This window comes from Scardinius erythrophthalmus, assembly GCF_964197995.2.
Source record: "Scardinius erythrophthalmus genome assembly, chromosome: 11".
Taxonomy (NCBI): domain Eukaryota; kingdom Metazoa; phylum Chordata; class Actinopteri; order Cypriniformes; family Leuciscidae; genus Scardinius; species Scardinius erythrophthalmus.
This window is the reverse complement of record NC_138231.1, coordinates 39,230,215-39,245,718: the sequence shown is the minus strand read 5'-3', so window position 1 is coordinate 39,245,718 and position 15,504 is coordinate 39,230,215. Positions and strand designations below refer to the sequence as shown.

General features: G+C 37.4%; 1 protein-coding gene across 1 annotated transcript; it reads right to left on the bottom strand.

The window, feature by feature from the left end:
• Positions 1–97: 97 nt before the first annotated feature.
• ywhaqa (tyrosine 3-monooxygenase/tryptophan 5-monooxygenase activation protein, theta polypeptide a) lies at positions 98–13,483 on the bottom strand. Its single transcript, XM_081378040.1, has 6 exons — positions 13,401–13,483; positions 12,288–12,716; positions 4,389–4,512; positions 3,364–3,527; positions 2,398–2,493; positions 98–1,178 (listed from the first exon to the last, which is right to left on the bottom strand). The coding sequence occupies exons 2-6, from the start codon at positions 12,579–12,581 to the stop codon at positions 1,119–1,121; spliced, it is 738 nt and encodes a 245-aa protein (XP_081234166.1). The 5' UTR covers positions 12,582–12,716; positions 13,401–13,483; the 3' UTR covers positions 98–1,118.
• Positions 13,484–15,504: the final 2,021 nt, after the last annotated feature.

The window sequence follows — 15,504 nt, the reverse complement described above, 5'->3', positions numbered from 1 at the left end:
AAGTCTACAAAATACTACTTGAAAACCAGTCAAAATGCAGTACATCATCAGTCACCAGGAAAGACTTGAGATAAAACAAATTTCAAGACAAAACTGTATGGTTTATAAAATGGTCATTTTAATTCAGGTTACATAGCTGTTATGTAGGGCTTGTACATTTTCACAAGGCTTTGGGGGACTACAGTCAATGATTAGCAAAAACACAACGGTGGTCCAAATAACTATTGACATCACTTGACAAATCAAACATCCTCTCAACATGTGCATAAACCTGCAATGAAAAAAGTACTTAACCAAACTGTGGAACATGTATGCAGTATTGGTTCCCATTCCAGTGTATATTGAAAAATGGGCATGCATGATATCTTTTTTTTTGTTTTTTGTTTTTTTATCATCACAAGCCATTGCAAGGTCACACATTAAAGTGAAAACCATAACCAGGCAGGAGTGTTTCATGACCTTCAAGATGAAGACATGATTCAAATGGTCAATGAAAAGTGCATACTTGGCTGAGCAATGCTAGCTGACTTGGTACATCAGAAAACAGCCTTCTTGCTATCAATACTAAAGCACAGGCCCATTTTAAGCCAACACTATGACAGTCAACAACACATTTATCTCATTCAAGTGTATGTTGATTTCCCTAGAGAGACGTACAAATGGAAGGTGATATAGCAGGACAGGAACTAGCCATGCTTGAGGCAAAACGCTCTGCATTTTGTGACCGACACTTCCAATATTTCAGTTTACCAGAATATACACACTAGTCGTTGTCACAATTAAAGGACAATTGTTTTTATGTGAGGCTAATACTTTTCTACAGCAGACACTGCACATAAAGAAGGCCAAAGGACAAAAACACAAAACTGAGGAATGAAGATGTTACTTTAACTTAATATTTACTTTCAGTACAACCACAAGCCAGGTGGTGGAAAATGGAGAGAGAAAAAAAAAAAAGACTGATTGGATTTCCCACACTCACAGCTCAATGGTAATGATCATGGGCTTTAACATGGCTAGAATAATCATAAGTGAAACAATAAGGAATGAAGAAGTGTAAAAAGTTGTCTTTATCCAGGATTCTTTCACTTTAATCTGAGGAGAGAAGATGTGGGCGTTTAGTTCTCTCCTCCGTCTCCTCCTTCACCCTCATCTGCAGCGTTGTCAGAGGTCCATAACTGATAAAATAAAATAAAAAGAGGACAAATGTATGCTTGAATACTGAATATCTATATTTTGCACAATAAATATAAATGACTATAATATAACTTATAAAATATACATTCCACAGTCTCGGAGAAGACTATTTTTTAGGTCAGTGTGACTTTGTCCTCGTTTACACTGCCAGTGAAATGTGACCCAATTCCGATTTTTTGCTCACATGTGACCCAGATCGGATGTGTTCTATGACACATTGTGAAAAAAACGCATGCATTCGGATATTTCGAGATCGGTTTCAGGCCTCATTCATATGTGGAAATAAATCGGATATGTGCCAATGCGACTGTCATGTAAACAGGCAGATCGGATTTTCTGAGGCATTAGGCAACATCTCCGCGGTTTAATGACGAGAGAAACCCCGACGCACATCTGCAAAGGGACGGACGGCCCAACGAAACGTGTCATCGTAGGAGAGGAATGTGGACAGGGGCACAGGAAGTGTTTTCACAGGATTGTAAATGTAACGAAAATTTGTTCATTTACATTTATTCATTTAGTAATTTATTTGTAATAAACACTTTAAGTGGGCTATTTAAAAAGTGTTAGGACTATTTACATGTTCAATTATATTTGTAAAACATACGCACAGAGTGTGACGTCATATTGCGTGTGCATAGAAAGAATTCGTCCGCAGCCGCTCAAAAAAGAAAAAGAAAATCATCCACAGCTGCTCTACTCCTGAGCGCAACTCCACTCTCAGTTTTTTTGTGTTCATTTCTATTTCCTGTCGCTGTGCAGGCTCTTTATTGTATGACAGTGAACAGCCCAATAACCCCTTTATTGTAAGGCTTAATTTATATCCTGTAGATCGGTCCGTTGCATTACGAATGAAAGCAGTATCAATGTCAAATATGTGATGTGCAGTCAAGTTCGTGTGTTTGCGTTCTCACCGATACGCTTGTGAGTTTTATAGACATTGTTTCTTATTCAAAAGTGGTGTTTGGCAACTTCGCATATCGCAGACGCAGAGCATGAAGCATATTTCGTGTTCGTCCATCTGTGCAAGAGAATTTAACCCTTTAAGCATGCGCGGTATGTTTCAGATAGTAGCCTAGCCTATGGCAAGTGTAAACACATGAATCGGATATGGGTCACAATTTAAAGAACGTGTAAACAGACAGTCAAAAAAATCAGGGCATCAAGACCTGCAGTGTAAACAAGGCCTTTGTAACTCACTGTGAGGTTGTCTCTTAGCAGCTGCATGATAAGTGTGCTGTCTTTGTACGAGTCTTCATTCAGTGTATCCAGCTCTGCAATGGCTTCATCAAATGCCTGCAAGCACAAGGCCACAATAAGTTGAGGTATGTGAATGAACAGTCAAGCCCCTGGTATGTGAACCACATGCCTGACGAAATTCAAAGCTTGAGGAATGTGGAAAACTCTAGAAGGACAAGTGGGTACATTTTCAATAGGAATTTTCCCTTCACTGAGTTTAATTAAAGGTGAATAACTACCACCACCTAAAAGAAAGTTAAATTTGCCCACAATCCTTTCTGGCATAGTTTTTTGAAAATACCCTTCTAAACAGCATATTGCAGGTAGTCCAACCCCAAACTCATATTATTGGTCAAGCTAGAAGCTGATTTGTTGGGGGCCATTAAACAAATATTTGTTGGGGGCCGTTGAAGCTGACCATTAAAGGGAGAGTTCATCCACAAATAAAAATATTTTTGTGTTTCAAAGAGTTTTTAATGACGCCTGAGATGTTTCTGTTGCTAGAACAGATATGATCGCTTAATGTGATGAACAGATTTAATTTAGGCTATTAATTACATATAAACATCACACTAAAACACACCATTGTTTCTCACACATCATGCTCGCACATTTTACCTTCTGTACTTACCAAATGCAATGAGCCCTATCAATGCATGTCGATCATTGTTTAGATGTAAATAAAAGCCTAAATTAAATCTGCTCATCACATAAAGTGATTGTATCTTTTCACAAGACTTGGATTAATCAACTCAATTGGATTAATTTTATGGAGCTTTATAACCTTTTTGGATCTTCACAATTTGAAATACCTGGACTTTCAATGGAGCGACAGAAACCTCTCAATTTTCATTTTTAGGTAAACTGTTCCTCATAAATCAATGTAGTAAAGAGCAACAGAGTGGTGTGGTCATCTAAAAATCCTACTTGTTTGGCCAGAGCGCAGGCCTGCTCAGGAGAGTTGAGGATCTCATAGAAGAAGACAGAGAAGTTGAGAGCCAGTCCCAGACGGATGGGGTGTGTGGGCTGCATCTCCTTCTTACTGATGTCAAACGCATCCTGGTAGGCGCCTTGAGAGTTGGTTATCGTGTCTGTAGGGACAAAAAAATAATTATATATGAAAAATAGTTCATAGTTATATAATAATAGTTGATGAAAAACTAACTAGTGGCAATGAGTCCGTGGTTCTGGACCAGAGAGATTTCTCAAAAACCAAGCTCTAGGAATGTGGACCTTTAAATCCTTTCATTAGTGACAAACTTTACATGAAGACCCTAAAGAATCATGCCCATTTTCCACAAGTTGGTATCCGATGAACCCTTTAAGGCCTTAATTTGTGTAAGGGCGATTTAAGACTTTAAACCTTTTTAAAGTCTCAACTTTATAGTTTGGACATAAACAATAATGTTTACAGTAACAATCAAAATAGAGTTAATCACCTTTTGAAAGTAATGCTTCAAATAAAGATTGTATCAATTGCATCATTACACCAGTAGGTGATGACAAGTGACTGTTAAAAATGCATCTGTCATTGAATCATTCATGCAAGAGATTCACTCAAAAATGCTCTAATGAAACAAGTGAAGTCTTTATGAGCGAGTCATTGAACCTAACATACAAAACCAGGCATTCATTTTAAACCAGAGAACATAAATTGAGTAACAAAAAAAAAAAAAACGGATTAAAGATCAAGATGGTGAAATAGATGCTTGGAAACAAATGCAAAGCAATTTAAAAAAAATAATTTCAAATAAATTCAATATTGTTAAATAGACTGCAGCAATTAACATTTTGATCAAAATCGAATACATGACATGTTATTTTGTTTAGTTGTCTATTCAGAATCATGAGAATTGTGATCTTTATTTTAAAGAATTCATCCGGAATCCTAAATGCATTATTGAGGCATATACTCCCTTCCCCTTATAGCAGAAATGCATTAAGACACTTACCCTTCCTGTCATCTCCAGAGGCAACCTCTGCAAGATATCTGAAGTAGTCACCCTTCATCTTTAAATAGAAGACTTTGCTCTCAGGATTTGTTGAGTTCTCGATCAAATATTTGCTCAGCAGTCCCTGAGGGTGGGGGAGAGAGAGACCATGTGTGAGGAAAGACAGATAGAGAGCTTGTTTTATCTACTTTTAACAAAACGGTTACAACTGATGCAATTAACTAATGAAGGTGAAAATAGCTGCAGTTTTATGGGACTGAAACTGCAAAATATCCATTGCAAAAGTATGCACAAAGACTGTTTTATAACCCAAATTCTTCTCCACTCCAGTTGGAGGCAAATACACTGACATTCTGCATCTTCCCCAGTTTACCACATTCTAGGTGTTGGTGGTTCAGTGGGGCTGTTAGACAAACAATGCAAACACACATACACAACTGAATGGTGCACAGAATGGTGCAGACTTCCTGTGTGACAGCCCAGCCCTCACTGCTCAGCCTGTCATTTTAGATCTGTTGAGCCAACTGTATACATGTCCTCAATGTTAAAAAGAAAATAAAGAAAAAAAGGAAACTAAAAAGAGAAGAAAAAAAGCACAGAAAAAAAAAGAACAAATGGAGAAATGAAAAAGTAAAAGACTGACAGTGCATTTAGTCTAAAGAGGGCAGTCATGACACTCTGGCCCCACATGACCCTATGATTGCACAGTCAGAGCAGCAGTCACATCACATGTGCTTCCTAATGCCTGATTTAACAGCACGCCTGAGCACTGCAACACACACCCCTCGTCAGGGCTCTACGCTTACATTTCTTTTTAGGAGCACAGTCAAAAATTTAGGAGCACCTTGATCCTAAATCCACCTATTATGAGGCGATATTTGACTCCTTAAAATGAAATTTTTTAACCTTTGTAAAGGCATTTTTTCTAACTTTATTAAAAGTGTCATCTTTAAAGTCAAATTTATACATTTATATTCATCGATTGAGTTAGAATAATAAGACGCAATCAGGAAGAATAAGTTACCAAACAAATGAAATCGGTATCAACAAAATTCATCTTTGCACTGCAGAGGTGGCATTGAAGAACAAAAAGGCTCAGAAGTGGTATGAATGCATTTAAATGCATAATAACAATGTTATAAGATTAGTGTTTAAAATAGAAGGTTTTGAATATAATAATATTAAATGATCTAAATAACTGAAATTATACTTTAAAAATGAAACTAAAGCCATCAGTAGGGGGCAGCAAGTCACTGTCTTCGTGACAATCATTCATTCAATCGATTCGTTCAAACGGCTGATTCATTCAGGAACAAAGCAAGCAACTGTTGTTATGAATGGCTCATTGAATCATTGACTCACTAGATTAGTTTGAAAACACAGATTCCTTCATAAATGAAACACCCGTGTTTGCTCAGATGCGCAGCGGTTCCATTTTCATTGACGAAATAGAGCAAAATCTGACAATACTGTTCCTAAAATGTAATTCACTTAATATTAACTTCATGTTTATTGAATTGTTGTATAAAATCAATATAACATTTGCAAACTCCCTTAAAAATCACTAAAACATGTCACTCGTCTCAGTTCATCGCGATCTCACAAACGTCCCTTATAATCAATGAAATTGTCTACACTGCACAATGAATCTCTTATTTACATTGTGTTTGTGCTTGGTTATGATAAAAATTGGCAAGCTTGCATAACTCAGGACTGAACAAACCCCAGCGTTTTGAGCAGTGAGTGGGTTTTAACTTAAACGCCTCTGATTGGCCATTGTGTCTCAAGATGTCAACAGATAGCCTATGTCTGTGATTGGCTACATTGCTCTACGCTGCAAAAACACGTTCTCTCATCACGCTCTTCAGAGTACAAACACAAATGCACACTGGTGCGTTTGCAGAATCTGATTCGCTAATATGCTGCTATTAGTTTCAACTAGAACCGGGCCTGATCAGGTGCTCCTAAATACTTTTTCACAGTCGCATGCAGTAATTGTAACTGGAATAACTGTTCTACATGCACTGTAGAGCCCTGCTCATGACCACACAGACACGGATGTGTCAGAGCATAAAATCCACTGTCAGAGGCAATAAAATAAAGAAACATTACAATGTTCATAGTGAAGAAATTGTAATTTTTTCTGGACTTTTCTAAACATTTGTAATCAAATTATTCAACCCCCATTGCAAATCAGGTGTATCGGTAAAATATACAGACTTTCAGCTGTTTGCAATGGACAAAAAAAAAAAAAAAAGTAATTGAAACCACTCAACTCAAATGTTAAGCGGTTTCCCCAAATTCAACTGAAAATGCCACTTTTTGACTTCTGCAGTCTCAATTATTCAACCCCCTGAATAGAATCCCTCACATCAGCACAAATCTGTAAAACAGGTGTTGTCTCAAGCACACCTGATGCAACTAATCAAGGGCTTCATTAGTTGCATCAGATGTGCTTAAGCTAGAACACATGAAATATCCGAACTGGCTGGGTTTGTTGAGTGTCAAGTTTGACTGCATGTTAGAAATATGGCAAAAGAAATGGTCAAAAGAATGGTCCAAAAGTTAAGATAAGATATCTTAAATATTACTTTTATAAAGCTTGAATGATCGGGTTTGTATCGGCCAATCATAATCATCAAAAAAATTAAAACGTAATCAGAGTGTTCCTACCAAGTATAAAGCGTCTAAATATGAGTAACTCAATGTTGATGGAATAAAGGTAACTTTGGGTGTTACCCAAAGTGAAACCACATACAGTCAATCTTGCGTAAACCAAAAACACATTTAGAAACTACTGTATGCTACTATGACATGAATGAGGTAAAGCTTAGATTTTTTTATTAATATAACACCTGCGATGACAAAGCTGAATTTTCAGCATCCATTATTCTAGTCTTCAGTGTAACATGAATCCTTCAGAAATTATTCTAATATGCTGATTTGCTGCTCAAAGCACATTCCTTCTAATTATCAATGTTGAAAACAGTTGTGCTGCTTAAAAGATTTGTAGAAACTGTGATACATTTTTCCCGGATTCTTTGAGGAATAGAAAGTTCAAAAGAACAGCATTTATTTGACAAATAAATCTTTTGTAACATCATAAATGTTTTTACTGGCTCTTTTGATCAATTTAATGTGTCCTTGTTGAATAAAAGTACACATTTCTTTCAAAACAAACAACAACAAAAAATGTTTTATGCAAACTACCACATTCAGATCATCTACATCAGTTCATTCCAGCAATCAGATATCAATGGGACAGTCCTAAAGGAACCCCCAAAAAACTATGTAACATTAGGAAGGATAAAACAAAAAATGAATGCATTTTCAATCTCCTAATGCAAGTTAAAGTTGTTTAAACGTCAGTGTTTACTGCCAGCTGTTAACAGCAAATAAAATTAAAATGCCAAATGTCCGTTAAGCAAGCGTGACATTTTACCCCACTGAACACATTCATAAGACTAACAGACGATCAGCACATATCTAATGTCAATGAAGCCAGGGTGGATCACTTTCCTGTTTACCATCCAGCTGGTACCACCTTAAGAAAAGGAACTGGAACAGGATTTGATTAGAGCAGTGAATTTATGCAGCCATGTACACTTCAGTCCAGCTGAAGAATGAAAAAGAGTGTAGCGAAAGTCAGAGACATTTTAAATGAAGAGATCTGATGCATCTTTATGAGCAATCTGTGGAAATCTGCTGATGAAACTAGCATGGCAGTAAGGCAGACGATAACAGCAAAACAGGAAACAAACAGGTAGTCATTTCCCCTGGAGGAACCTGAGGTTGAGTGCCTTCTTCAAGGGCAAAATGGTGAAAGGTCATGGCTTGTTATTTGTATTGCTTGAACAAGCAGCGTTCAGCGTTTTAGCCACTATGCCACACCATTCACATTAAAACACACTGAAATAGAAATCAGTCCCTCTGTTTTGATTTAAAAGTTGTTTGAGAGAGATTATTTTAGCTTAACTGGTATACTATTATAGTAGTTAACTTTTATATTTTCAGTTTTTATTTTAATTTCATTTTACGTTTTAGTAACTTAGTTTTGGTATGCACATGACGTCAGTAGGTGGGAATCACTGCGTTCACACCCTGAAGTGTTATATGCTGAGCGGCGGCGTTGGTGTGCAGCTTGAAGGACGCGAAAAACACAAAATCACATCTAAAATGGGAAAGAGCTTCGTGATTTATTAAAAACATCCATTACGATGAGCCTTGTGTTCTACAAAGGTGGATGGTTAGGTAATGTCCTTATAAAGCAAAACAGCCTGATGGTAACAGTTGAGTTATCCAGATATCTTCAGATATCTAACAAAACATATTGAAACAACCTGAATATCCACTGATGTCATCGTCACTTTTATCCCATCTGTCAAATCAAATTTAATTAGCGCTTTGCAATACACAGTTTCCGAGCAGCTTCACAGAAAGTCATAATGTTACGTCTATAATGCTTTAGTGCTTTAACAAGTTTTAGCGCTGGGCAATATGACAATATATCAATGATATATGTGCTCATCCGGATTTAGATCTACCTAAATTGTATTTTTAACAGCGTTAACAGGGTTTGCTTTATGCATTTCCCCATCATTGAAATCCATGGACCACTGGTTCTTTGGTAAGTTGTAAAGAACACTGTTGAGTCCAATTGCCTTTAATTTAAGAAGTTAAAACTTGTTTTACTCTTGATTTTGCAGTTTCTCCTATTAAATCCAGTCATGTTGCAGGATCTTGTGCCCCTAAATCCGGCTGAGGGGGCGTGTTCTGGTGGGAAATTTGTCAATGCATACCCTCTATATAAAATATATAGCATGATTTAATTAAATTTAATTATCATTGCTTTAATTTTTGTAAAATTTACATTGGAGTTTTAGTAACTGCTGTAGTATTTCAACTTATTTTATCTCAGCTAGTTGCTAGACAGCATTTCTCATTTTCGTTTAAGTTTATCAAGTAATTATAATTTATTTAGCTTTATTTTATTATTAATAGTTAATAAAAACAGTGATTTACATACATACTAGCTACTTTTGAATTGCAAACAATGGACAAAGACCCATTTGCAGTCACATGGTGTAGTTACAGAATCTACCAGTAGGGGCAAACTGGGCCATGCTAAACAGCCAAACCTTGACCCAACAATAGCAGCCCTTCAGACAATGAGAGATTTCATTGAGTCATGCCCTTTACCTCCCTGTGTGTCAGCGGCCCCTGACCTTCCGGTCTTCACGCACTCTCCTTTCTTTGTTTGACAGGAAACCAGCTCTTTTAATGCCCTTCCTCCCGTTTTCTTCAGCATAAAGAGATTCAGAGAAAACAGTGGCTGACATGATGATGTGCACGTCCATTTCCTGCACGTAGCCTACAGTACTATGCATACACACAATCGCTCACCCATTACAGGATGAGCGCCCTCATGTTATGGATGCCCCTCCACGCAGACGGATTAGCAAGACACAATCCTGAAATTAACCTCGCTATTAAAAAACAGAGCACACTACAACAGTCAACTGCAAGGCAATGCATCGCCACGGAAACTGTCTTAACGGCTACTTTTAGCAGCTGAGGTCATTTGTTTCTAACCACGACTATTTTCTATCTGCAGCATGTGACAACTGCAAAAGACCTGTGAGAGAAAGATGAAGAAAATGTAAGCTGGAGGCTCATCAGCAAAACTCTCATGATCAAGAAAAAGCTGCTGAATTATTTGCTCCTTTCAACAGACAAACCTTTATAATATACAGCCCAGCTTGAGTTTAAGTCAAAAAGTCAGAGGTTGCACAACAAAATGATCATTATCCACTATGATGGCCTGAGTTGAACTTGAACATTTTCAATCATGCCCTACCCCAATCCTGTTTATCCGTCAGTAAATTAGTGTAACACTTGGTATTTCTAATGAACAAGAACTTCTGATCTTTTGGTCTTGACAAATGCTCTGTTGCAGGTTATTTGTATTTTTTTTATTCTGCTCTCACAATATAAAACACAGCACTTTCACTCTTGTGATCTGGTCACCTGATTTAATGAACAAATAACCTATTAATTATTGCATTGGAATCTTTAGGTTTTCTCAAGAAATCTATACTCATGTCTCGAAAGTGAGGAAATGCAAAAAAAAAAATGCATCTCTCAAAATGACAAAGCATTTTAAAGAGTTTGGTCACCATAAAATATTTTCTCACTTATGTCATTCTACATAGACATGACTGACTTTATTCTGTGGAAAACAAAAGAAGCTACTTTGGTATGAAACGACATTGGATCCCATTGACTTTCAGTGTATGGATGAAAAAAATTTTTTTTTTTTGTGTTCCACAGAGGAAGAAAAAAAAGTCAGAATAACATGAGGATGCACAAATGAAAACAAAATTATTTTAAGGTGAACTCTCTCTTTAAATTATCTGTCGGTCTGTCAATGTCATCACATGACATGAATAGGCTTGTCTGTGCTGCAGCAGAATTTCAACAAGTTTGATTAGATGACTGGGCTACCAGGGGAGTGACAGTGGGAATCCAATAGTGATGACACAGAACCTCCCTGTCAAACCCAGTGGGAGAAGAGGAAGAAAGATGCTGTACTTCTGCCTGCAATAGCCTACATATCGATTGTGAGAAGCTAAAGGCTTGGTTCTTGCTCTCTGCACCACTGTTCGGAGGAATCAATTCTCTAATAGTTCCATGAGAGCCTCTTACAACAAGAGCACTGTGATGAGGTGCCAAGCTATACACTGGAACACTGTATGCAGCTGTTTTCGCCTCAAAACGTCCCATGGCTCAACACAGCACTCCTTTCAAGATGAATTTGATTCTTCTTAATTCAATGAGGTTGGGGGGGGGGGGGTACATAACCACTGGGTTCAATACTTGTCTGTCATGTCCTGCCAGCGATGACACTGCTAACAGTAACAGATCCCTGCTGGTGCTCAAAACCAGTTCCATATCGTCACTAAACCTCCATATGAATATCCATATATAATGATGGTCCATATGTAATACTGATGCATAGAGGTCAGCAAAAAAAAAATATATATATACATATATAAAAACAAAAAAAATCATTAAAAATAGTAATTAATAATACAATGAAATCATAATTTACTGTTCTTGTATTTTATTGAATATTGCAGTATTTATTATCCATGCAATTCATGTGATCTTGCAATGACATCTCTTCTCTTCTTTGATGACGTGTTTACTGAGGGAGGGACAATAACCTTTTTCTTCCAGCAACCTGCTTAAAACTAACTTTTAAACTTGCTTTGAAACAACTTTAAAGTCGGCATGAAAGGGATACAATAGTCTTTTCTTCCTTATTGTGATTTTCTCAAATGAAACAGCTCAAATATTAAAAATGTAGGACAGGACTTGATTTTGCCCTTCATAAATTGATTGGATCGTTGTCATTTGCTGTGATCTCATGATGCAAGTGACAGATTGTCCCACCCTCGCTCCGAAAAACGTCATCAGAGAAGAGATGTCATTGGAAGGGGGGGGTCATTTTTAGTTCACTTATTATAAAATGATGATGTGCGCAGATAAATAACTTATAATAAATACTGCAATATTCCATAAAAAAAAAAATATATCAATTTTGATTTCATGGTGACTTTAAGCGTAATATCACTTCAAGTCACTTTTATCAGTGTCAAAATTTTGTATACTCAGTATTTAGTCAGCATTGAGTGTATACAGCATTTTTTATATATAGACAGTTTAGCAAATATAAAGGCAGTATGAATTAAAGACTTATTGAGCCAGTATAGATATCCAGTCAATACAGAGTCAGTATTGAGTAGTATAGTTATAGCGAGTATAGATTATAGCCGGATATAGATTCAGTAGTTAGTACATTCAGTATAGTATAAGCATTAAAGAGCACAGCCTTACCAACACCTCGTTGCAAATGTCGCGTAATTCGCCCTCCACCTTCTCCCTGTACTCCTTCACCATCTGAAGCTTCTTGTCGTTGCCCTCGGTTTTCTGTTCAATACTGGAGATGACCCTCCAGGCCGACCTCCGGGCCCCGACGACGTTCTTGTAGGCGACGGAGAGCAGGTTCCTCTCCTCGTTGGTGAGCTCGGCTCCCTGCTCCGTCACCTGCTTCATGCACGCCGCCATGTCATCGTAGCGCTCCGCCTGCTCCGCCAGCTTGGCTTTCTGAATCAGCTCCGTCTTATCCATGATTTAATTCGCACCGTTTAAACTCCGGGAAATAACGAGTCCGGCAAAGTGGGGAGGGAGAGAAAACAGTGTGTAAAAAGGGGGAAAGGAGAAGCTGGCTGGCCGAAGCAGTAAGGGTGAGTGATCCAGGAGCACCTGAGGATACAATATGACAGTTTTAATCAATCACGTGTTCATAACGGTCATAGCGATTTGTTTAGATGTGCAAATAACGTATTTTAAACCATTTAATCATATAAAAATTAAAATAAAAAAAGACGTGTTATGCTATACACGATACATATTTTGTCAATTTAAATCACATGAAGAGGATTAGAGGAAAACTGTCCTGTTAACCTCTTTATTTAATTCACGAAATAAATAGCATATAGAGGTTTAATATTAAATTAAATTAAATTTCGCCTGCTCTGGTTACGCTTATCTATTCTAATACTGTCCATTAACCAGCCGATGGCTAACTAACGTTAACCTAACGCAACGTTACTACTAGTGCTAATGGACCACGACGAGCGCCACGATTTCCAGCAAACCTGCCCGCTGTTCGCGAAGATGTTTTAAACATCGTTCAAGATAAGTCATATCAATACTTATCAAATATTTGCATTGGCTTTTAATAAAGCCCAGTTCACCTGATAGCGCGTGTAATTGATTTGGTTAGCTAGTGACAGCTAACGGCTGCACTCTGACAGGGCTTTTGAGTTTTACACATTAACGCCTGGGTACAAACGCTAAGTTCAAACATGATCAAATTCTTTATATAACTGGAGTAAGGAATAATGTACGACAAGGCAAAAAAAAAAGATAAGAAACGTTTCCCACCTTGAAGAACGGTACCAATCAGCTACTCCGCGAACGCTATATCCGCTTTGGGAGAAAAGATTCCCCTTCCCCTCAACCAAACTGAAAGGGGGCGTGGCTCTTCGAACGCAAGTCCAATCAGGTCTTAGATTTCTCATGCATTTTCTCGTAGGTCAAGCTAAATTGACCAATGGCCGATCAAATATTGAAATAAAGGCGGGACTAGAGGAGGTTCACCCTGAGACCATGGCGTTAACGTGAGAGGACGTCATCGTCACGATGCGTACGACCCCCCGATTCTTGTGCACTCAGCGGGCGTGGTAGTGGGATCATTAATTCGGAAAATTAATGATGTGCAAATGTTTCACACAACATTGTAAATATGTTATATCCACTTTTACGACGTATTTTGTCTAAACATTCATCATGTATGCAATAGTGTTTGCATAGTGCTATATTGCCACTTCCAAATTGGCGCAATTTAACTATTATAATAATCTGCTTAGGAAACTGTCATAAACACTATTGGCTACATGGAGGATATGTGTATGCATTGCTTTGATAAGAAGGTGTCTGCAAAAAAAATATGTAGGCCACACACCACATTTAGGCTGCCTACATGTTTATGGATCATGATGAGCTTTGGGATAATATATTTTTGTATGATTGAAGTAAAATTTGAATGTTCGTGGACCCATATGCATCTAATAATCTATATAATAAGAGGTAGTTTAGGATGTGCATAATTTTTAAATGCCACGCAGAGAGCCCATGTCCATTACTTTAATTGAAGATCCATGCATTATAAATGTTTTCAGTAATGTTGTGCCAGTTTACAGAGAACGGACATACATTATGTTGCACTTAATATGTACAATGACTGAATCAACCAGAGTCTGAAAATGGCTGCAAAGTGGTTGTAAATTACCACTTACTTTGTGTTCATGCCAATGAACCATATTCATTATGTCCGACTTAAGAGTTCTGATCACTTTTTTTCCGTCTAAGACATTAAATGCTTCTAAAGAAAAGAAGCACTCAAACTTGAATTTTAAAACTGTACCCAAAACTGGTCCAGCAAAGGGAATAAAATGGGGACTGAATTGAAAATAGAGGACCTTTTGCTCCAGGTCACACTTGGCTCCGGTCTGACTTCACAATAGGTCACGTGGCTGCTCTAAAACAGGAAAAACTGCAGATCGGTTACCGGGAATGATCTCTTGCCCTGTAATCCCATCCGATTGTTGTGCCCCATTGACTGGAAGGGTGTATAGTGTTTTAAAAACTGAATGGGGCCTTTCTGATTCATGACATGGCATTCCTCAACTCCATGATGCAATGTTTAATACATAACTTTCACTGAATCTTCCAGCCAGATCATAATTTACTGAATAGCAGGAATACATGGTGACAGAGATGCTAATAGGCCTGCATTACCTTCTGTTATAGAGCTATCTTTCTAAATCTTCCACTTTATACTTCTATTTACTTGACTTTATATTCCTATGAGGCTTAAAATGATAAGGGGATATTACAGTGATAGAGAGCAGTAATACACTGAGCCTCCTTCTAAGCACTCATAGCATATACTTGGCTTATCTAACACTCACAGGGAGCCTGAGAGCTGTTGAGAATGTGTGAGAGTCGGCATATGATGAGTGCTGGGCATTTATGTGAAGTTTCTGAACTGCTGCACCCTCTCCGGCCTCAGGGCTGTAAAACATTCATAAAGAGCGGAAAGAGAAAGAGGGAGAGGGAAAGTGTTCCCTGATTAGAAAAGCCTAAGATAAGTGAGATGTCTCCAATGAAGTAGGCCACCCTTTCAAGAAGCTGGTTTTATGATTATGGTGATATTATTTTCTGGTACTAAAATAAATAACATATCATATATGATGAATAATTTTTTTAATAATATTGATAATAATATTACTAATAATACTGATTGAGCAACATAATTTGTGTAACAGGAAATGGTAAAACAATATTGTTTTTATTAAAAATCATGTAAATCTAAAGGCGTCAGAAGAGCATATTGTGATAGGCTATATCTCTATATATATATATATATATATATATATATATATAGCAAAAGTGATATATAGCATAATCTTTTCACCATATAAAA